Genomic DNA, 21,443 nt, shown 5'->3' with positions numbered 1-21,443 from the left:
GCAAACGTATAGCAGAACATAAAAGGTCTTTCAATAATAGAAAACCAGACTCTAAGTACGTACTCTTATCCAGTTTTTATTTTGTCTTCTTAAAGTGTCATCCCATCGTGTAGGTGATCTACCTACGCTTCTCTTGTCTTCCCTTGGTCTCCATTCCAATAACCTCTTTGTCCATCGCCCATCCGTCATGGGAGTATATGAGAATGGGGATTAGAATAAAAAATAAAATACAGTGTTTGTGTGTATAAGAGGACAACAAAGCAACATTGCGCAGATAATTGAATGGAAATACAAAATTTAGAGAAATTATACAGAATATGGAGTAGTGATGAGTCTCAATCAGTCAGATGTTATGTGGATTATCCCGGCAAGCTCTAATTCTTTTTTTAAGCATAGCCCACAAATGTTTTATAGGCTTAAGGTCTGGTGAGCAAGCAGGCCACTCCAGAACAATGATATTTTCTGCTTCAAGGAAGTCTATAGTCACTCTGTTGGTATGTGGAAGTGCACTATCATGCATGGCAATTAAATTTTCTCCCATTGTACTTCTCCAGAGCCTAACTGCAGGATCTATAGCCAAATCAACATACCTACGAGCTGTTAAATTTGGTTGGATAGAAATTAAAGGGGTTTTTACTTTGATACTTCCTCCTTCCAGTTTACAGTCTTGCTTGTCTTCCTCACCCTCTAAGTACACGAATTCGTCGGTACTGTAACGGCAAAATTGAGTAGTACTGGCAAAATAGCACATTTTTCCAATTTCTAATGTTCCAGTTTTGGTGTTGAAAACACCAATTTAGGCAATCAATCTTGTGCTGCCTGGCTAACTCGGAACCGGAAACCCGTAACTATCTACTGCTGTGGAGTCCTGGGCCCGAAGTCTTTTTCTTGTCGTTTCAACTGAAACACTTACACCTGTAGCTTCCAAAATCTGCATTTAGACGCAACTGTTTTTGACACAACGCCCTGTGTTACGTCTACCACTCCATCTATGTCTCTCTGAAACATTCCTTACTCCACAAGACCAATAATATTTCCCCTTTGCACATCCGTTAATTCCACATAAGGCATCTTTTCGTTTTTAAATGCAAAAGTTAGTTTATTTATTTTCTTTTAATTTACAACTAAAGCAAATAATCTGTAACGTACCAAGCTGTGTTATCTGATTGTTTATTTTCAATAAAAACCTTTATTCTTCGCAACAGTAACAAATTTTTTTGAAAGAGGAAACGGCGGAAATATTATCTTCAATTACAATGTAGTTGTTTGACAATGGTATAAATACCTGGAACAGGACTTTAAACACTGACTAGGTAATAAATGCATCTCCAAAATGGACAATTTTTCATCTCCATGTTTTCTTAAGTCTTCCAAGTTTTCGTATTAGAAGTCCGATTTTTTTTAATTAAGAAATAGACGTAAGATACAAAAGATAGGACCTCCTTGAAATCTACCATTTAGCTACGATGATTGCAAATCTTTGTAACAAAAAGGCGGTCAAATAAGAACAAAAACAAGTACATAAACTAACTGATTATTATTATTATATTTTAAATAAGAACACTAACCTGTATTCGGGTCGTCGTCTATTGTCACTTTCGCATTCATTAAGGCACTTGTGGTGCACCTCTTTTACCCCATCCACATTATTATTAATCTCCACGTTTCTTCCGTTTTCGTGTATACAATAAACTTCCCCGTTACAGACCATACTGTCGTAAAAATTAATCAACTTAAATTAATATCACAGAATAATTAACGCACTTTCGATGAGCAGTTATCACAGAACACAGTATTAGATTGTCAAAAGTTTATTATGAGCATTTTTGGAAATGACAAAAACAGACCACGGTCGTTTTTTGACTCGGCATAGTTCAAAAATCGATTGGCGAACAAGTGTCGGGAGTTTCGATGTTATATCAGTGAATTCTGGGCCACTAATGTCTACAAATATGACCTCCACTACATACTTATACTGATATTGTTTGTCATTATCACGCAGGACCTGACTGGCAACGATAAAACGATGTTCAGCATTTACACAAATGAAAATTACCGGTTTTTAGTATTTTTAAGTGGCTCGCGCTTTAAAAACAATTAATTACCTCATTATCATTTAAATTTAAGATTAAATTAAATTTTGATGAATGTAATATAGTACAGTCAACGTAAGATTGTGTAACTGATAAGTAGGGCTAATGGTATTATTTAACAAATGTTTATTGAATCGATTGATTTAATATTCTTCGATCATTGATCCCTTGAAGGTAAAAATAGATTCTCTCGTACTGTGAACAATTTTCTAAAGTAAATGTAGATAAACCAATTATTATTAAAGTAAGACTCCGGTTCTGTATAAAAAAATGCAAGCAATTGCACAGTACTATTGCACTTCGGTTGCATTTTGGTAAAGCATTAGCAAAATCGTGTTGGTTAAACATTAAACATGCGTGACTAATAAAACATACAATCTGGTATAAGGCAGCAGCAACATTTTTTTCAGATCATAATACAGAAACAACCTTCTGGCTATTTAATAAAATTAAACGGATATCAGGTATTTCCTGTAAAAGATTTCGAAAGTAAAAACTTCGTTGCTTATATCTCCTAGTGCTAAATACTTCATGATCATCATCCAGCCTTCTGCGTCCAAAGTTGAACATCATTCTAATTTCTTCCAGAACTGTCGGTCTTCAGCTTCCTACAGCCAATTCCAGCGATTATTTTGACTTCATCTGTCTATCGTCTACCTCTGCTTCTTCTGTCTGCTCGTGGTCTCCACACTATAATTTTTTTGCAGCCATAAAGTATTTATATTTATGAACTAAAGCTATTTCGTTGCAGTTGACTTTTGTACAAGCGGCATCTAATTCAGTAAGCATTCAGTGGGAGAGCATTTTGCCATTTCAATTATTTGAAAGCATGTTCCAGAACTGCCTTAAAGAGTTTCGGAAATAACACGTCTTCTTGGCTGATTCCTCTTTTGATTTTTATACATTTTGTACCTTTGATTATGGTTGCATTATTGAAACACAGCTTTCTTATCGCGAGCTACGGATGGAATGCATTGATCGTGCGACCACACACTACGTAGAGTAGTAAACGTAGTCCTATGCGTATTTCTTAGTAAAATATACTAAACTGAAATTAAAATTTAAATAAAATAAAATATAATAAAATCGAATCGAACCAAACATAAGCAAATGTAGTAGAATGGAACTGAATGGAATCGAATAGAATCGAATAAAATCGAATTAAATCGAATTGAATTAAATTGAATTCAATTAAAATTAAATTAAATTAAAAATCATCGCTTCGTGCGTGGACGATTAAACTATCTTAGACTATGCTTCCCGTTCTCGGTGACTCCCGGAGTACCACATCCCGTTTTTGTATATGTTTTGGATCAGTTTGGAGTATCGATAATCTATACGACTTTTTTCTAACCCTCTCAGTACGGTGTTAATTTCTATCGTATCGCTATAGGTTTGAAATTTTCAAGTACGATTAGAAGAAGGACCCGATCTTGGAGCATCCGGTAATGCAGTTATTCGCATTATTCCAGAGCATCAAAATTTCCGACTTTATCCTGATAATTATTATACAGGTGTACCGCTGCTTGTACATATTGCCAAAAGGGGAATATTAGCTTTGGGTTCAAAGGCAACGGATACCATATTGCAAATTACCAACAGATACGGATATACAGAATTGCTCCTATGGGGACAGTCATGAATATACTGCAACGGTTGACGACGCAGATATCTCATCTATCATATGGAAAGATAATAAAAAAATGTCGTCTTGTTTTCCACTTTTTCAGGCATATTTCCTATATACAAAATAAAACGCTTTGATAAGACTGCGAAAAAATCTATCGAAGTAGACTGCCCCTTTGTAATTAAAGAATATAACCGCCATATGAGAGGTGTTGATCTCATGGACAGCCATATTGGAAGATACAAAATTTCTGTAAAAAGTAGGAAATGGTACCTCCGTCTATTTTATCACTTACTTGATTTAACAGTTGCCAATTCCTGGATATTTTATAAAAGAGCGACGGTTGCTAAGAACCCCCAAGCAAAGCTTTTAACACAAGCAGCTTTTCGCACAGAACTTGCAGAGTGTCTGTGCAAGATGAGCACAACCACAGCAAAAAGAGGGAGAACAAGTACATTGGAAGCTGACATCCGAGACAAGAAAAAGAGAGGACCAGCTCAGTACATCCCCCCAAAGATATTAGGAGGGACCAATATGGACACTGGCCGACTATAGAAGATAACAAACAACGGTGTAAATATTCCAATTGTAAGGGGTTTACACATACAAAATGTCTGAAATGTCGTGTGGCACCGTGTTTCAATAAAAATAATAATTGTTTTTATAATTTTCATGTTAATTAACAATGTATATTTTATATTATAACTTGACCTTGTATGCACAATGTAGCATTTTGGCAAAAAACCTGTTATTGTCTTATTGTACAAATGTTTAAAATTAAACTTAATTTTTTTTATTATTTTTTCGTTATTTCTAAGTTTCTGCTAAAGACCTTTTTTGATATTTGACATCCATAAAAAAATCATGAATTTTGGTTGAAAAAAATCAAAAGTTGGATAGTATCATAAAGGGAATAAAGTTTTAAAGTGTGCGATTTCTACTCATTTTTGACGAAATTGTGGCTTGTCCCCTTCTGGTCCCAAGATCTTCAATTGTTTTAATTATGCACGTCCACTCGATTTTTATGCCGCCGCGGTGCGCCGCAATACATGGTGCGTCTCTGTCACACTTATACATTATTATACGTACTTTCGCGAAAAATTTCCAACAAATACTTGACATTTATTAAAATTTTGTAATTTATTACTAACACAGTAATTTTAATAATCGATTTATTTATTAGATTAATTGTTGCCAATGTGCTAACTAAATAAATAAATGATTAAAAATCACAAAAATCACCGGAACAAAAAAAAACGTGATTATTGGAATTTGACAAAAATTCCGGCGCCCTTCTGATTATTTTAAAGGCGACATTTTTGAACAGATATCCGCATCAGAAACATTTTTCTTACGGGAGCGGCCTTACAACTCGAAATTCGCTGTAAACAATAATAATAATTAAACGATTATGTCTGTGTTAAAATCACGTATCTACACGATTGCTTCTTGCAAAAACACAAAAACAAAAACACTGAGACTAGATAACTTGTTAATTAATTTTGTGGTTTTTTTTATCAAGTTTGACCAGATTAAAAAACTAATGAATTATTAAAAATAATTTAAATGAAGATGTTTATAAACATTCACTTGGAGATCTGGGATTTGCACATGCGCAAATTAAAGAAGAGTGAAAGCAGTGCGATGAAAGTGACGATAGTAGGCTAACGATACTGAACGAATTTTGCATAAATAACAATCAATCAAAATATAATAAATAGTTCAAAGTATTGATTAACCATATAAAATAAAATAAGAAGGAAGCAACATTTATTTAAAAATTGTTCAAAAATAAAGGGTAATCCAAAAAATATAAATTATTAAAAATAAAATTCAACGCTGTACAGGGTGATCAACTTTTGCGAGAAAAAATAAGAATATAAAATCGTTTTACAGAGTTATTTTATACAGAGTATTAAAAAATCTATAACCAAATTTCAATGAAAATCGTAATAAGTTCAACACCAAGTATAACTGAACAGGGTTTAAAGCAACAACCTATTGTAGCTATCCTGTTTTGCTAAAACGCATCATGAATACGTTTATTGTTACAGCTGGATCACTGTGAAGGATCGCATATTCTTCTTCTTCTTGTACTGCCTATCCGTTTCGGATGTTGGCGACGATCATGGCAATATGTATTTTGAAAACTGCGGCACTGAAAAGATTTGTGGTTGTTGTGTTAAACCACGATCATAGATATTTCAGATAGGAAATTTTCGCCTTCCTGGTGCTCGTCTTCCTTTTATTTTTGCTTGTAGAATTATTGGCAGCAACCCATATCTTTAGCTGTTTCTGATGATGTGACCCAACGTCTTAGATGGGCTGGCCATGTCCATAGACTCCCCAATAACCGACTTGCCACATTAATATGGAAGGAAGCCCCCACAGGAAGAAGGCCCTTAGGACGTCCACGAATGCGATGGAGACACAATATATGGTCAGATCTAAGAACAATGGGGCTGCCCACTGACCCAACTATTATAGACGACCGTTCAAGATGGAAGCAAGTTGTGTAGTCAGCCAAAACCCACCCCGGGTTGTAGTGCTACGAGAAGAAGCTAGTTTGCATTCTTAACAAAATGTTCAGTGAAAGTACTATCTCTGACTCACCTTTAACTCATGGAGGGTTTCATAACTGTCAGCGAATACCACCGTGTCATCCGCGTATCTGATGATAGTTTATGTCTTTAGATATCAGTTTTAGAAATTAATAGTAGAATTTAGTAGAAATTAATACAGAAAAAACAAAATACCTACCAATAGGTACCGAACTATCGAACATCACATTAGAAAATAACGAAATCACCATGCCCTGCGACCATTACACATACCTAGGAATCGTTTTTGACACAACGGGGAAAGCTGATGAAGAAATAAAGAGAAGAATAACACAATCCAGAAAAACAATAGGTTGTCTAAACAGCGTACTGTGGAGTCATGAAATAGGAAAAAGAAGAAAACACAATATCTACGAATCTCTTATTAAAAGCAGTCTATTGTACGGAGCGGAAACTTGGCGAATAACCGAAAACAACAGAAGAAAACTGGAGGCTTTTAGAAGATCAGTAGGAGTGTCACGCAGAGAGAGAATACGTAATGATGAGATAAGACAGCGAATGGGGGTTGACGGCTCTCTAACAACAGACATAGAAAGAAAACAGCTGATATGGTACGGACACGTCCAGAGGATGGATAACTCAAGACTCCCAAAAATAATTATGCAATGGATACCACCAAACCGCAGAAAGAGAGGAAGACCCAAGAAATCTTGGAGAGAGGGAGTAACGAAGGCGATGAGCGCAAGAGATCTTAGAGAAAGCCAATGGGATGATAGGGTGTCATGGGAATTAGGCATCGGACAACGTCACAAGACGTTTTAAAACCGATTGATATACAGTGATGAGTGCCTTAAGAACCGGCAAAATAACGCCAAAGATAGAAAATATAATACGTTGTAAAATAAAAAGAGATGAAAGTAGTAGAGGTGGGAAACTATCGATAGAAACCTTACATTACATTTACATTACATTATATTAGGACTATCGATAGTTTCCCATCTTTAGACGTTAGGTTATCAGCTAGTTGACTTCAGTCATAATATTACAAGTTTGAAGTCGAACATTAACATTTTTTAAATTTCGCATAAAGTAAAAACTGATTGAAGGCAATAAAGCAAATGTAAGTAAACAGTTTAATTAGTAGTAATTTAATAATTAATTCTGTGTTGACGAATACAGAATAACAAGCTATAATAATTCTGTATTGAGAAGAGTGTATGCGACGTCTCAAATCATAGTTTATTATTGATCAATACTTTAATTTTGGATAAAAAAATACTCCTACTTAAACTGTTTTTACTTACATTACGTGATACGTATTACTATGACTGAAGTCAACCAGATCATAAGCTAACGTCTAAAGGTGGGAAATTTTCGATAATTCTAATGTAATGTAAAGTAAATTATAGATTTATATCGATAATTTCTCACCTCTACTACTTTCATCTCTTTTTATTTCACAACGTATTATGTTTTCTATCTTTTGCGTTATTTTGCCGGTTCTTAAGGCACTCATCCCTGTATATATATATATATATATATATATATATATATATATATATATATATATTGATATCTGCAAGAAAGACTCTAATGAGTATCAATTGTTTCGCCGAACGTTTTCGTCAAAGAGAATTAATTTGGCTTCTTCAGGGCTGAAAGAGAATAAATTATAATTAGCTACCATATTATATTATCTATTAAAAACATTATTGATCTTACCGTAACTTAGAATTGTAGAGTTAGAATATTCTAACTTTATATATTATATTATAATTTATTCTCTTTCGGCCCTGAAGAAGCCAAATCAATTCTCTTTGGCGAAAACGTTCGGCGAAACAATTGATACTCATTAGAGTCTTTCTTGTAGATTTCCCCAATATTTAAGAGTTTACTATTTAACTTATCTGCAAAGATTAAATTTCTTTTCTATATATATATATATATATATATATATATATATATATATATATATATATATATATATATCAGTTGCAATTCTAACAACTTCTAGTGCACGTGTCTGTAAAACAAATTTTTACATCGTGATTTTGTTATTAAAAAGTAGGTATTGTGTGTTGTTTATTATATTATTTTAGATTAGTAGTGCATTTATTTAATCACTGGAACATAAAACAATACTATTTTTTATACAAACTTTATATTTTTGAATATATACGGCAATCCAAAATACGTACCAACGTGCAGCTAGGTAACGTTTTTCCTTTTTAGGAATAAATGACGTCCAGTAATAATAGGAGGGAGCCGTTACCTTTCAGGTTAGTAGGGATGACAGAGGAAGAATTGTATCGGGAGCTTGAAGAAATTCCTAGTGATCAAGAATCACAAATTGATGATGATTCAGGTGAGGACGAGACGTTTGAACCACCGAGTGATGAGTTTGTACTAAATAATGACGATGTGTCTAGTGAGGAAGATGTGTTGAGTGAAGAGGATGTTCCTTTGCCGACGAATTTTGCGAAAGTTCCTAATCAAAAAAAGACAATTTCATGGTCTACAGAGAATATTACAAAAAATACTACCAGTAAAATATTTTGCTGATGAACAAGGATTATGTCAGGAATTGTTACAAAAAGAAGACATCTTGCTTACCCCTTACAATTTTTTCTATCTGTTTATATCTGATGATATTTTAGATAAAATTACTTTTCAAACCAACCTGTATGCGGAACAGGAATTTCAAAAAAATCAAAAGAAATATACTCCAACAACCGTGAAGGAAATAAAAGTATTTATTGGTCTAAATCTGCTAATGGGTATAAAACCACTACCAAGTTATAGGGATTATTGAGTGTAAATAAAGATCTTCATGATGACTATATCTGTAAATTCATACCTGTAACTAGATTTGGTTGGCTGCTAAGTCATATTCATCTAAATGACAACAACCTAATGCCAAAAAAGGAGAGAATGGATATAATAAGATGTATAAAGTCCGACCTTTCCTCAATGAAGTGAAGAACAATTTCCAAAAATACTACAAACCAACAGCTAATATAACCATCGATGAGTCTATGATAAAGTACAAAGGTAGAAGTGTATTAAAACAGTATATGCCCAAAAAACCAATAAAAAGGGGCTACAAGATTTGGACACTCACTGATAAAAATGGCTATCTATATAATTTTGATGTTTATACAGGCAAAACAGACGACTATGTAGAACACTCTTTATACGAAAAAGTAGTTCTAAGGTTGACAGAGAACTTGAAGTTCCTGAACCTGTCAAACAGAAAGCATTTGCCAAAATTACGTGAAGATAAGCAACTAAAGCAGGGTGAGTATGATTATCTTGCAAGTAGTGATGGAATAACTTTTATTAAATGGAAAGATAGGAGGTCTGTTCATATTCTTTCTAATTTTCATGATCCCACCCAGACAAGTTGTGTACAAAGAAGACAAAAAGATGGATTGAAAATGTCTGTTCCATATTCTACGGCTTTGGTTGATTATAATCTCAACATGAATTTTGTAGACAGGTTTGACCAGATGAAGTCTTCATACGAGTTGGATAGGAAAAGCAAAATATGGTAGATGAGAATTTTTTTCCATTTTCTACACTGTTCTGTTGTAAACGCCTTCATATTACATAAGATATGCGGTCTACAAAAAATATCTCTAAAAGACTTTCGAAGAAGAATAATAGATGGATTGTTGGAGGAGGAATATGTGAAATTAACTGCAGCTAATTCGGAAGAAAATAGTGGGGTACCAATAAATAAACGACAAAGAAGTTTACCTGAAGACGTGAGATTTACGTCTTCAGATCACCAGCCAATACGGTCAACAAGAAGAAGGCGTGCCCGATGTAGTACTAAAGCACAGCAAATCCGTACTGAATGGACTTTTGTAAGTTTCCTTATGCCTCAGCAAAACAAAAGATTGTTTCCAACAATAAAATAAAAAAATATAATTTTTTTATCTGAAAATAAAGATTTTTAGAACAATATTCATTATTTCTAATACACAAAGAAAATACTGATGCTGCATAGTGGTACAACTGTTGTACCACCCTCTATTTGTCAAAGTGACAGGTTTGTTAAATGAAATTTCTTATTTTTTATTTCTGTTGACTATCAACAACTTAAACACAAAAAAATGTTTCTTATTTAAAACTTTATTTTGTGCAACTAGGGTCTAGAATATTATATAAATATAAAACGAGGCGGTCGTTTTCTGTCCATTGTATATATATATATATATATATATATATATATATATATATATATATATATATATATATATATATATATATATATATATATATATATATATTTGCAATATAACGTATAGTGCGACAATCTTCATGTAATGCTACAACTTTTGCATTATTTTCGGGAGTCATACTAACACGATTTGAAAACAACAATGAACAGTGATCTGAATTTATCAAAATAAACGTGAAACTTATCGTAAATCCAATAAAAAATGCAAAAAATCTGTTGCTAGTCAACAAAATAAAGTATCATTTTTGTCAAATATCATAATTTTGTTTATATGGCGACGCGATCATTTAAAAACATTACAATAACTGTTTTTGTGGTTATGAATGAACGTTTTTTATTATTAATGTTTACCTACTATCCATTAAAACCACTATACACTGACAAAATTTAAAAAAACGTACAAAATGAAAATGTCTGGATTTTTTTGACCAGGAGTGTAGTAATAACTTCGAAATTATGGCATTTAGGTAAAGGGGAACATAACATGAAAAATAATCAGTATTTCTTGGGCGTCAAAAGGCAAAAAATAATAAATTTGAAATAAGAAAGTTCATTAGATTTCCAGAAAAATTGAAGATCTGACAACAATGTAAATACCACTATAATATCGGCCGCATCCCAAAACCATTACGCACCAAAATTTGTAAAAAATGTGCAAGCCGTTTCCGAGATAATTAAGGCGTTCCATACTTAAAACTCACCCTGTTGATTGAGAATGAAGAGAAAAACAAAAGTATTATTTAAAAAGTATAAAAAAAGCCTTCATTTTTGTTTTTTTTTTAAGATTTGTTGGTGCTTTTGAACAGATTCTACAGTAATTTTAAAGTAGCGACATTTTTACACTCAAAAATCACTATTATTAAATTTTTGAAATTTCGCATAAAAGACATGATTGATTACCCTCGTTCAAGGGGGCGGCACTATTTTTTTCTTTAGTTTTAAGTACCAAATAACAAAAAAAAAAATTGGTCCCAACAGTGTTATCTCAAATTTCAAAATCAATGTTTTTGGCATCAAAAAAGTGGATATTTTCTGTGGAATTCGACTTATACATTCTTACCGTACGTTTGAACGTTTGATCATATTTTCTTATAGATAAATACGGGGTCTACTGCTCCAAATTTTCACAGTTTGCAATTTGAGGATCTTTTTTCAATGTAGCACAAGATTCGTATTTTAAGATCTTATATCAATAAAGCAATAGATTCGTATTTGTATAAAAAAAATTTTTTTTGTTTTATAAAAAGCACACAATTAATAATTTGGTTATTAACCCAAACCTCTCATTTTAAATGTTGCATTGCTTGATTGAATTTTAAAAATCGAATTACCACGTGTGAACGTCATTTTGTTAATCCATTTTTCATAGATACATATTCATAATATCATTGTATGGTAACCAGTATTACTTGTGGTTTGTTAATTCTTATATTAGAAGCTTTTTCGTATATTGTTCTATGAAATTCTCCTACAATTACTTTATATGTTTAATTAATATGGGAATGTATATTTGTACAGCATTAATTTAAGAACTTTAATTCGCTTTTTCTTTTACTGTCTTATGGAAAATTGATAAAGAAGTATATTAAAATGTAAGCAAGGGAATTTTTAATCACTGCACTTAAAATTATTAATTTCACGAAATTTAAATAAAACTAATATGCACCTACAAGCCAAAGCCAACATGAAGGGAATCGAAGAATTCTACTACAACTTGAGCAATCAATAAAGACATAAAATATTTATAATTATTAGAGATTTCAATGCCAAAGTAGATAAAATTACCAAGACCTGAAAGTTCTCTCCGTTTACGGAGTCCAAATATCTTAAGATCGCAAATATGTATTTGCATTTACTCAAGTAATTCTTAAATATATTAAGAATACTCAAAACAAACACTTTTTCGTCTTGTTCGTTGTATGGATGTTTACACAAAAGGTAAGTTTTCATCAAATTTCGTTTAAAAATTTTTTTGTGCAAGGTAAAAATAAAAAACAGAAAACTCGTTTATTTTAATTTTTGCATACATTTTAAGGTTATGTGAAAAAGGTGTATTAAAAAAGTTGAAGATCATTTTATTACCTACAGCTTTGCTGTTTAACCTTTTTCCATAGGACTTTTATATTTGCCGGTAATCCTGATAAACCGTTTTTTACCCTTAAAAACTCACACTCTTTCACTTCTTGATCTCAGATCGCCAGTAAATTATTTTTTCTTCTATTTTTGTTATATTGTTTTCCCTTTTCCAATAGGTTTCATCCTGTTATTATGTTTTTGGTCTCAAAGATTATCGGCCCTGGCCTAGTACGCCGCGAGGCGTATTGAACTCTGTTATTTTCTTTTTTATTATAATGTTTTATCTGTGATTAAATTATTATAAAAGCACATTCAAAAACTACTATATGTTATGAAAATAGCGTAATATTCGTCTATACGGAGCACTGAGTTATGATTTGCCACACTACCGAATGTACATAACTTCTTTCTTATTACATGTTCTGACTTGAAAATTTACAAAAAACTTCCTTCCTCAAGTCTTATATTTTAATACTGTATTGGTTAGAATTATAAATTTAAAACAGTCCCTTAAATTTCCGAACATAGACATAACGAAATGTCGCCATAAAATGTTTAAAAATTTATAGTATGTTTAAAGTACGTAAAAGTTTAAGTTTTCAGAAAGGTCTTATTTTCATCGGAATACTTAATAGATCATGCAGTAAAATTTTCAAAAGGAAATATTCATAAAGACCAAAATTACTGCAAGTTAAAGTCGAAAAATCATTAAAATTTACTTTTTCGAATTTTTGCATAAAATTCCATTTTTGAACATGTTTCACCTGTTCTGCATAAAAGCAAAATTCATATTCAGATTTGGCGACCTCGAACACATAAAGGATGGCCAAAATTGGCCATTCGTCTAAAAGTTGATGTTCGTGGTCGGTATATCTTCGTTTGTGGTATAGCTGCCGTTCGCCTAAATTCCTTACATCAGTGTCGAATTGACTTTTTTTTCAGTTTTGGTCTTGGATTTTCAGTTACTTCATTATGAATTACTTTGATGTTTTTATTGAATTTGTAAAAACCTAATTTAACAATAAAAAAATTAATATGAAAGCTATATCCAAACGCTTAGAAATAAATTCATAAGCGGCGAAAACTTTAACACCAAGAATACGGAGGGGATCCCGATTGACAAACACAAAAGGCAGAGAACTGATGCTCACTATTACTAAAAACAGCCTGAACTCGATAGCAACAACATACTGGCCATCAGATCCTAAAAAATTCCAGATGTCAGTGACTTCTTTATCATAAAGGGTATTTATTAATACCAGTCATCTAAAAGTAAAATCCAGTCTTGATCTTTTATCAGATTATTCTCCAATTCTGTAGCCGACTTTGCTGATATAGTGCAAAAACCAAAAGATACACATCTATTCAATAAAAATAACAATTTGGGTTGATTTTAGAGAGAACTAGACGATACAATGCAACTAAATGTTTTCCTTAAATCACAATATGATATAAAAGTGGCATTAGAAAACATTACATACATAATCCAGACAGCTGCTTGGTATGCAACTCTTTCCATGAATAACAATATGTATAAGGATGAAAACCTACACTTTTAAAACACTTTTACACACGATTAAAAACCAAACAATAAAAATATGCTTGGAAAGTTTAACACCTACAGAAGCAACAGATTATTCTCTCTGGCATGGAATACGAAAGATCAAGCAGCTTTGACAACAAATAAGCAACGAAAAGGCAAATGCATTTGCGCGATATTTAAAAAATGTTTAAACCCTACGACTACGTACAAACAGAAATATAACGAAATACAACCGGACTCCTATATAAACTCAAGAAAAATTTATTTAATTTTTCCATGAATTCCGTGAATTACCAGATTAATCACAGCTGTCTTATTTGCTGATGATTCTTACATCACATATAAAACCGCAAAGAGCATCACAAAATTGCAAATTAATGGAAACAAAATTCAAAAATGGCTTAAATCATGGAAAATCAAAGCTAATCGTACCATGTGACTTTCACAATGCGACATGAAACTTATCCTCTAGTTTATTTAAATGATAGGTAACTAACACATGCAGTTTAAGACGATCAAATGATCAAACAACTGGTTTAAACTACCTCCCAGGTGAATGTATACATGGAAATCACCTCAAGACAATAATCAAAAGATGGTATCGAATCAAATTGGTTTTGCTTTGATTAATCATTGATTTAATCAAGTACCCAGAGTGCAAAAACCTACCCAAGTATGAACGTAGGATCAGACCATAATCCAGTCGTTATAAATCTCAGACAAAAACTAAAAATAATACGCCGAAACAAATCAAAGAAATGCAATATTGAAATACTTCGAAACGAAGCTAATAAAGAAAAATTAGCAAACAAACTTGAAGAAGAAAAAATCATAACAGAAGAAGAAGAAATAGAAAATATATGGCAAATCATAAAAAATACCATAGTTGGAGTACAAAGAGAAGAACGTATGAATATGATAATTAAGAAACGGAAAAATGGATGACGAAAGATATTTTGGAACTCATGGAAGAGAGAAGAAAACACAAAAACAACCCACATCTATATAAAGAAATCCAAAGAACCATAGATTCACAAATCAAAGAAGCAAAAGAAAAGTGGATAAGTGAAATGTGTGACGAAATAGAAAACCTTAATAATAAACATAATACATTCAACATCTACAAAAAATTGAAAGAAACCTCCAATAATAACAAGAAACATAATATACTCACTCTAGCTGACAATAAAGGAAGAATAATTATAGAAAGAAGCGAACAAGTTCAAGTATGGGAGGAATTTATCGAAAAATCAATTGCGGATGAGAGATCTGAATTGCAACAGACGTCGACGTAGGATATGGAAGGACCACAATCCTAGACGTAGATAGAGGTAAAATATGCGATATAACGTGCAAAAAATTGGAAAACTTGTGGGCCAGATGAAATAGAAATAGATGTAATAAAACTAATTGATGATAACATAAAACTAATAAAACATATTTTTAACAACATATATCTGTGACTGAGGTGAGTAAGCACATAAGTCAAATTTTCCGAATTTTTTTTTTTTATAAAAATGTGTAGGTGATTTGTAATACTATCATCGGCTCTAAGCACTTTAGTCTACTATGCATTTTTACAGCTGTTATTGCGAAGTGTGCATAATAACCATACTGAGAAAATACCGACTTGAGTTTGTGAATAAACACTTAAGTCGACTTATGTGAAGAGAGCCAGTTGGAACTTGCTGTATCTTGTTGTCCCGTCGGTGACTTATGTTACTAGGCGCTAATGAAACATTACATGCAGAAAATAATTTAGCTTAAAACAGTTCAGTTTGGTTTGATATTGCGAATAACACATGTCCAGAAGTTTTTTGTTTAAAGTGTCTGTTGATGATGAGTTGATAGCAGATACATTCCTAAAACCAATTCTGTTTTGATGACAAAATAATAATACTACAAGCAATTTTACTTAGAGCGTAAAAATCACGTCAAAAGCTGTAAAAACCACCGGACACAAGAAAGGCTAGATAATTACGAAAAAAAAAAGTAATTTGGGAAGTCATATATTACAAAAAATGGTAAAATAATTCCAGAAAGACCATTTCAACCTCTGCCACTATGCTGAGCAAAGTGTAAAACAAAAATCACTGAAAATCAGCTGAAAGAAATTTTTCCCGAATATTGGAGTTTGGGCAGTTACGACAAGAGAGTAGCTTATATAGCTAGTCTTTTCACCATACATGACAAAAAATCGCAGAGGCCTCATACAGACGATCCAGACAAAGAAAAATTTCGCCTCAAAACCTACAAATATTTTTTATGAATAAATGGTAGCCATATTTCTGTTTGCCGTAAATGCTTTCTTTTGACTTTCAATGAAACAGACAATTTCATAAAAGTTATCGCTTTAATAAAAAGAGCATAACCTGCGGAAACAAAGACTGATTCTGCCCAATGAAAGAATATTCCACCAAGCAAGTGGTCTGAAGAAAAATTAGAAGAACTCGATAAGCATATTTTGAGTTTCCTGAGTTACGAAAGCCACTACTCACGCGTCCAAACAAATAAAAGATTTCTACCATTACATTTGACCCTAGAAGCAATGTATTCCCTACAGAAGGAGTCATACCAAAACTTTGTGTCGTATCCATATTATAGATCTAAATTTCATAAATTGAATCTGTCGTTTAAAAAGCCTCAAACGGATATTTGCCATAAATACGACAAGTTAAAGGGGCCATTGGTGTCTAGGAAAAAAGACGATCAAGGAGAACCTTTTCGCTGGCATGGCGTGCAATGGCTAAATTATATAAAATGGGATAATGGGAAAATATTTTTCAAAAAATCCTTAAATGCAGAGAAGCCATTTAAGGAAATTTCTTTTATTAGACGAAATGGGTTGGGAAATTTAGTTCCCCCGTTGAAATATGTGCCGTATGAAATATAAGGCGGATGTGCCAATAAAAAAAGAAAAAAAGAAGGATCTTCTTGATTTGCTTCCCTTAATCCCTACAACTTTTCATGGGTTCTATGAAAATCTTTCATCGATCGAAACAGCGTTGCTGGACTATTCAGGTATCGACGAAGATATTGATTAAATAGTTATTATGTTTAAGTGGTTCATTCTTTTTTTTAGATTTATTTTTTTTATCAAACTTCCTTTTTTATAACAAATAAAAAATACTTTGTTTAATAATATTATTTTCATAACCATTTTCTGTAAGTGCAATAACACATAAGTCATGGACACACTTGGGATCAAATGACATAAGTCACGAATTTCATTTTTGACATATTTTTTATTTCATGGGTGGTGGAAAATTTGGAGAATAGTCTATATTAGTATAAGACATTTATATAAATAATTATAAAAACAACAATTAAAACCAAATAAAGTAAGTAACACGTAATTTTGGGCTATAAAACGGATTTAGAGGTAACCGGTGAATATTAAATAGCTTCTACTGCAAAACTAGGCAAAATGACTTATGTGCTTTCTCACTACGGTCAAAGATATGCAAGTGGCGTAATCCCAAAAGAATGAACTCAGAACTCATAGCTGTACCAAAGAAATCTAGTTTAGACAAGGCGAAAAGCTCGCTTGGAAAAATATTCCCATGAGATTTTTTTACATAATCATTTTCATGAGATACCCCAAAATAAGGTTTTAGAAGTCGCCCAGGCGAAAAGTTTTTCAAATTTTTTTAAACAAATTCTAACAATGAATTTATTCTAAACAAAATAGGTCTCATGTAATTTTTCTATAAAATTGATCGTTTTCGAGTTAGAAACAATTTAAAACAGAAAAAAACGTAAAATTACGCTTTTCAAGGGTCAAAAATACAATAAAAAATATTATTTATAAATTCACCAAGGATCTAAATTCAAGTTCAAACCTTGTCCTATCATTTCCCTATAGTATTTTGCGGCGTGAATAAGAGAGAGAAACAAGATCAATGACACAAATATTTGCTGGTTTGCGATTAAGAAAAGTAAGACCTTGTACCTGGACCACATAATAAGAAATGACAAATATAACCTGCTACGAATATTAATTGAAGTGTAAATAGAGGGCCGAAGAAGAGAAGGCAGAAGAGCCATGTCATGGCATGAACGTTCAAAGATTACTTTCAAAGAAGAATACAAGCGGAGTCCACAAAATATCTGGGTAAACATTTGGGTAAAAGACTGACTTGGCGGAAGCTTATCTTTACTAAAAGGTAGCAACTTGGAGTAAACCCACATAAATCTACTGGATGATTGACAGAAAATCGCAACTAAACCAAAAAACTTATCTACAGGTCTATAATAAAACCCGTTTATAGTTATGGACATTTTTCAAAAATTTCAAAATAAAGTTCTACGAATGATAGTGAATGCTTCCTGGTACGAGCTCAATGAAATTATAGGAAGAGACCTAAAAGTTCCTAAAATCAAGGAAGAAATCTCCAAATTCAGCGGAAAATATAAAGAGAGACTAAGTGTGCATTCCAACGTGCTCGGGAGTAAGCTGTTCGAGGTTAGTGGTAAAGTGTGCAGATTAAAACAGTATAAACAAACAGATTTAATATCTGGATTTAAAGATCAAACTGAAATAGATATTAAGTAATCTCTAAACATTAATTGAATTTATGTCCTGTCATTATTGAAGGTTTAGTTAAATAAAGGGAACCTTCATTGAAAGTTTTCCCTACATGACCATTATGTAATAGACATACATTTGACTTATTGTTCAAATGAAAAGAACAGATTCTTAACCCTGCAGCGGTGGCGCCAAGTCTCTCAAACCCAAGCGTCGTACTAGACGGTATAAAAAGAGTGGGGTTTAAACTATGAACTTTGTGCTCTTGGTACCTTACTAATATTTATTATTGCATCGACCATCGAGCCGAGAACTTTTGCCAAATTTTTACCTTTATTGTCATAGACTATTTGGGTTCATTAGACTTCGCGCCACCACTTAAGTAAATCAAGTAACTGTTGTTTTATTTTCGTTTCTTGGAATTTAATTTACAAGTGGTGAGTAATGTTGGTGATATTATGTATTCTATTATGTAAACATGTATTATTTTATATTTTGCTTAGTCAAATTTATTATTTTTAGCACAATGAATTATGAAACGGAGCAAAGTCGTCTACTTCAATTGCTTGAGGAAATAGAAACCGACACAGAACAACATTTTGATGTCATTGAATCAGAGGATGAAGTAGATAACATAGAGGAACATCTTTCAAATTCAGATACTGAACAAGAGAATGATGGCGATGATTGCGAAGTTAATGTAATAAGAGCACAAGTTTCACGGATTGCTACTTTTATAGGCAAAGATGGAGCAGCCTGGAAAAAACACTGCCCGGTGCAAACGGTAAGAACTCGCCAATTTAATAAAGTTTTTCACTTACCGGTATAAAAGCATATGGCAAGAATGCCAAATCCATAATTGATTGTGGAATTTGTTTTTTTCCGAAGATATTTTAAACATTATTGTTGAAAGTACGAACAAATATATAGATCAAATGAAAGAGATATATAACAGAGCTCGTTCTGCTAAAAATACTGATGTGATCCAAATAAGAGCTTTACTAGGATTGCTCTATTTACCTGAGTGTTTGAAAAGTAATCGGTTAAGCACAGAAGAGTTGTGGGAGCGAAATGGCAGCGGGGTTGAAATATTTTGGTTAACCATGTCGCAGCAAAGTTTTGTAAAAAATTGCAAAAATGCCTACACAATTAGCGAGCATGGCACTATAGACGAAAAACTTGAGGCATTTCGGGGAAGATGCGGTTTTAAACAGTTTATTCCTTCCAAACCGAATAAATATGGGTTAAAAATCTTTGCCTTGGTTAATGCAAAAACTAGATATACATTAAATCTAGAACCAGATGTTGGTTTACAACCAGAGGGATCCTTTCATTTAAAAAATGATCCAGTTATTATTGTCGAGAGATTAATTGGTCCAATATCGGGTACTGGAAGAAACCTTACGTGTGATAATTGGATTACTAGCTTTGAGCTTATTACAAAACTTCGTCGTGATCATAATCTGACATACGTTGGCACAGTGAGAAAAAACAAAAGACAATTACCGTTGGAGTTTATAAACACCAAACATCGACCTGTTTATTCTAGGCTGTTTAGATTCCAAGAAAATATTACAATAGTATCCTATGTACCGGAGAAGGTAAAAAATGTCATACTGGCCTCAAGTATGCACAATAATGATCAAATAGACGAATCAACAGATGATCAACAAAAGCCAGAGATTATAAAGTTTTATAACTCAACTAAAGGTGGGGTCGACACCGTTGACGACCTTTGTGCCACGTATAATGTAGCTCGAAATACCCGGAGATGTCCAATGGTGATTTTTTATTCACTTATGAATGCGGCTGGAATAAACTCCCAAATTATATATCTGGCCAATAATCAAAATGATAATGTGCTTCGTAGAATATACATAAAACGGTTGGGCGCAGAGTTAATCGACCAGCATCTAAGCTAAGCGTCGCTCCAGGATGGAAAATATCTCTCCAGCTATTCGCAGCTCAAGAAGTGGCTGGAACTTCAAGTAAACTTCCAAGAGGTAATTCCGAAAATTTAAATATTAAAAAACGATGTAGTTTTTGCGTTGAAGACAGTAAAACTCGTTATTTTTGTTAAATGTGCAAAAAATTTATTTAACACATGCCCAGTTTCAGTGCCCTGATTGTATATTGCACCCACAAAATGTTTAAAAGTGCAACTCATAGGATCAAGTTTGATAAATAAATCTTATATTTTAATTTTTTGTACTCTTAATAAAATAAAAGATAATTTACATGAACCCTTGTTTTATTTTTCACAATTCATGAACATCCATCATTTATTAATTATTTTGGAAGGTTATATTATTTATTGGGCCCAAATTACATTTTATTGTAATTGATACGATAGTTATAAACAAGTAAAGCTAGATAATACACCAGTATTGTTTTGGGACGCCACCAGTGCAGGGTTAAAATAAATTAGGTTAAAAAAATTGTGAAAAATATGACGAGAAAATCTATGATTTTTGTAGCTTTCAAAATAGCATGAAGACACTACAACTTTATCCGAAAGATTTTGTGATTGATCTTCTGTTCACATCTAGATAAAAATAAATCGCAAGTACTGGAATATGTTTAAAAAAACAGTTTAACTAACAAAGCAATGTTTATTTCATAAAATACTAATTAATACTACTGCGTTCTATCAGATTTAATTTTTTATATCACAAACCAGTCCATAACTTAATTATTATCTAGTGTTTAAAATATTCCATCCATTTTTATATTGTTATGCGAATTATATTATTCAACATATTTAGTAGT

The 21,443-nt window shown here is 32.4% G+C and overlaps 1 protein-coding gene across 6 annotated transcripts in view; it reads right to left on the bottom strand.

The window, feature by feature from the left end:
• The window catches only part of LOC140445839 (NAD kinase-like), a 156,645-nt gene that overhangs the window by 89,862 nt on the left and 45,340 nt on the right, over window positions 1-21,443 (bottom strand). Inside the window, exon 1 of one of the 6 annotated variants that reach the window (XM_072538220.1) lies at window positions 1,569-1,976. The exons of the other annotated variants lie outside the window; for them this stretch is intronic. Coding sequence (XP_072394321.1) covers window positions 1,569-1,711 — 143 coding nt within the window. The 5' untranslated portion in view covers window positions 1,712-1,976. Of the gene's footprint in view, window positions 1-1,568; window positions 1,977-21,443 lie in introns of those variants that run through there. 6 annotated transcript variants of the gene reach the window in all.

The sequence above is a fragment of the Diabrotica undecimpunctata genome, chromosome 7 (genome assembly GCF_040954645.1).
Source record: "Diabrotica undecimpunctata isolate CICGRU chromosome 7, icDiaUnde3, whole genome shotgun sequence".
Lineage (NCBI taxonomy): Eukaryota > Metazoa > Arthropoda > Insecta > Coleoptera > Chrysomelidae > Diabrotica > Diabrotica undecimpunctata.
The sequence above is the reverse complement of the archived record's forward strand: the minus strand, read 5'-3'. Positions and strand labels throughout refer to the sequence as shown.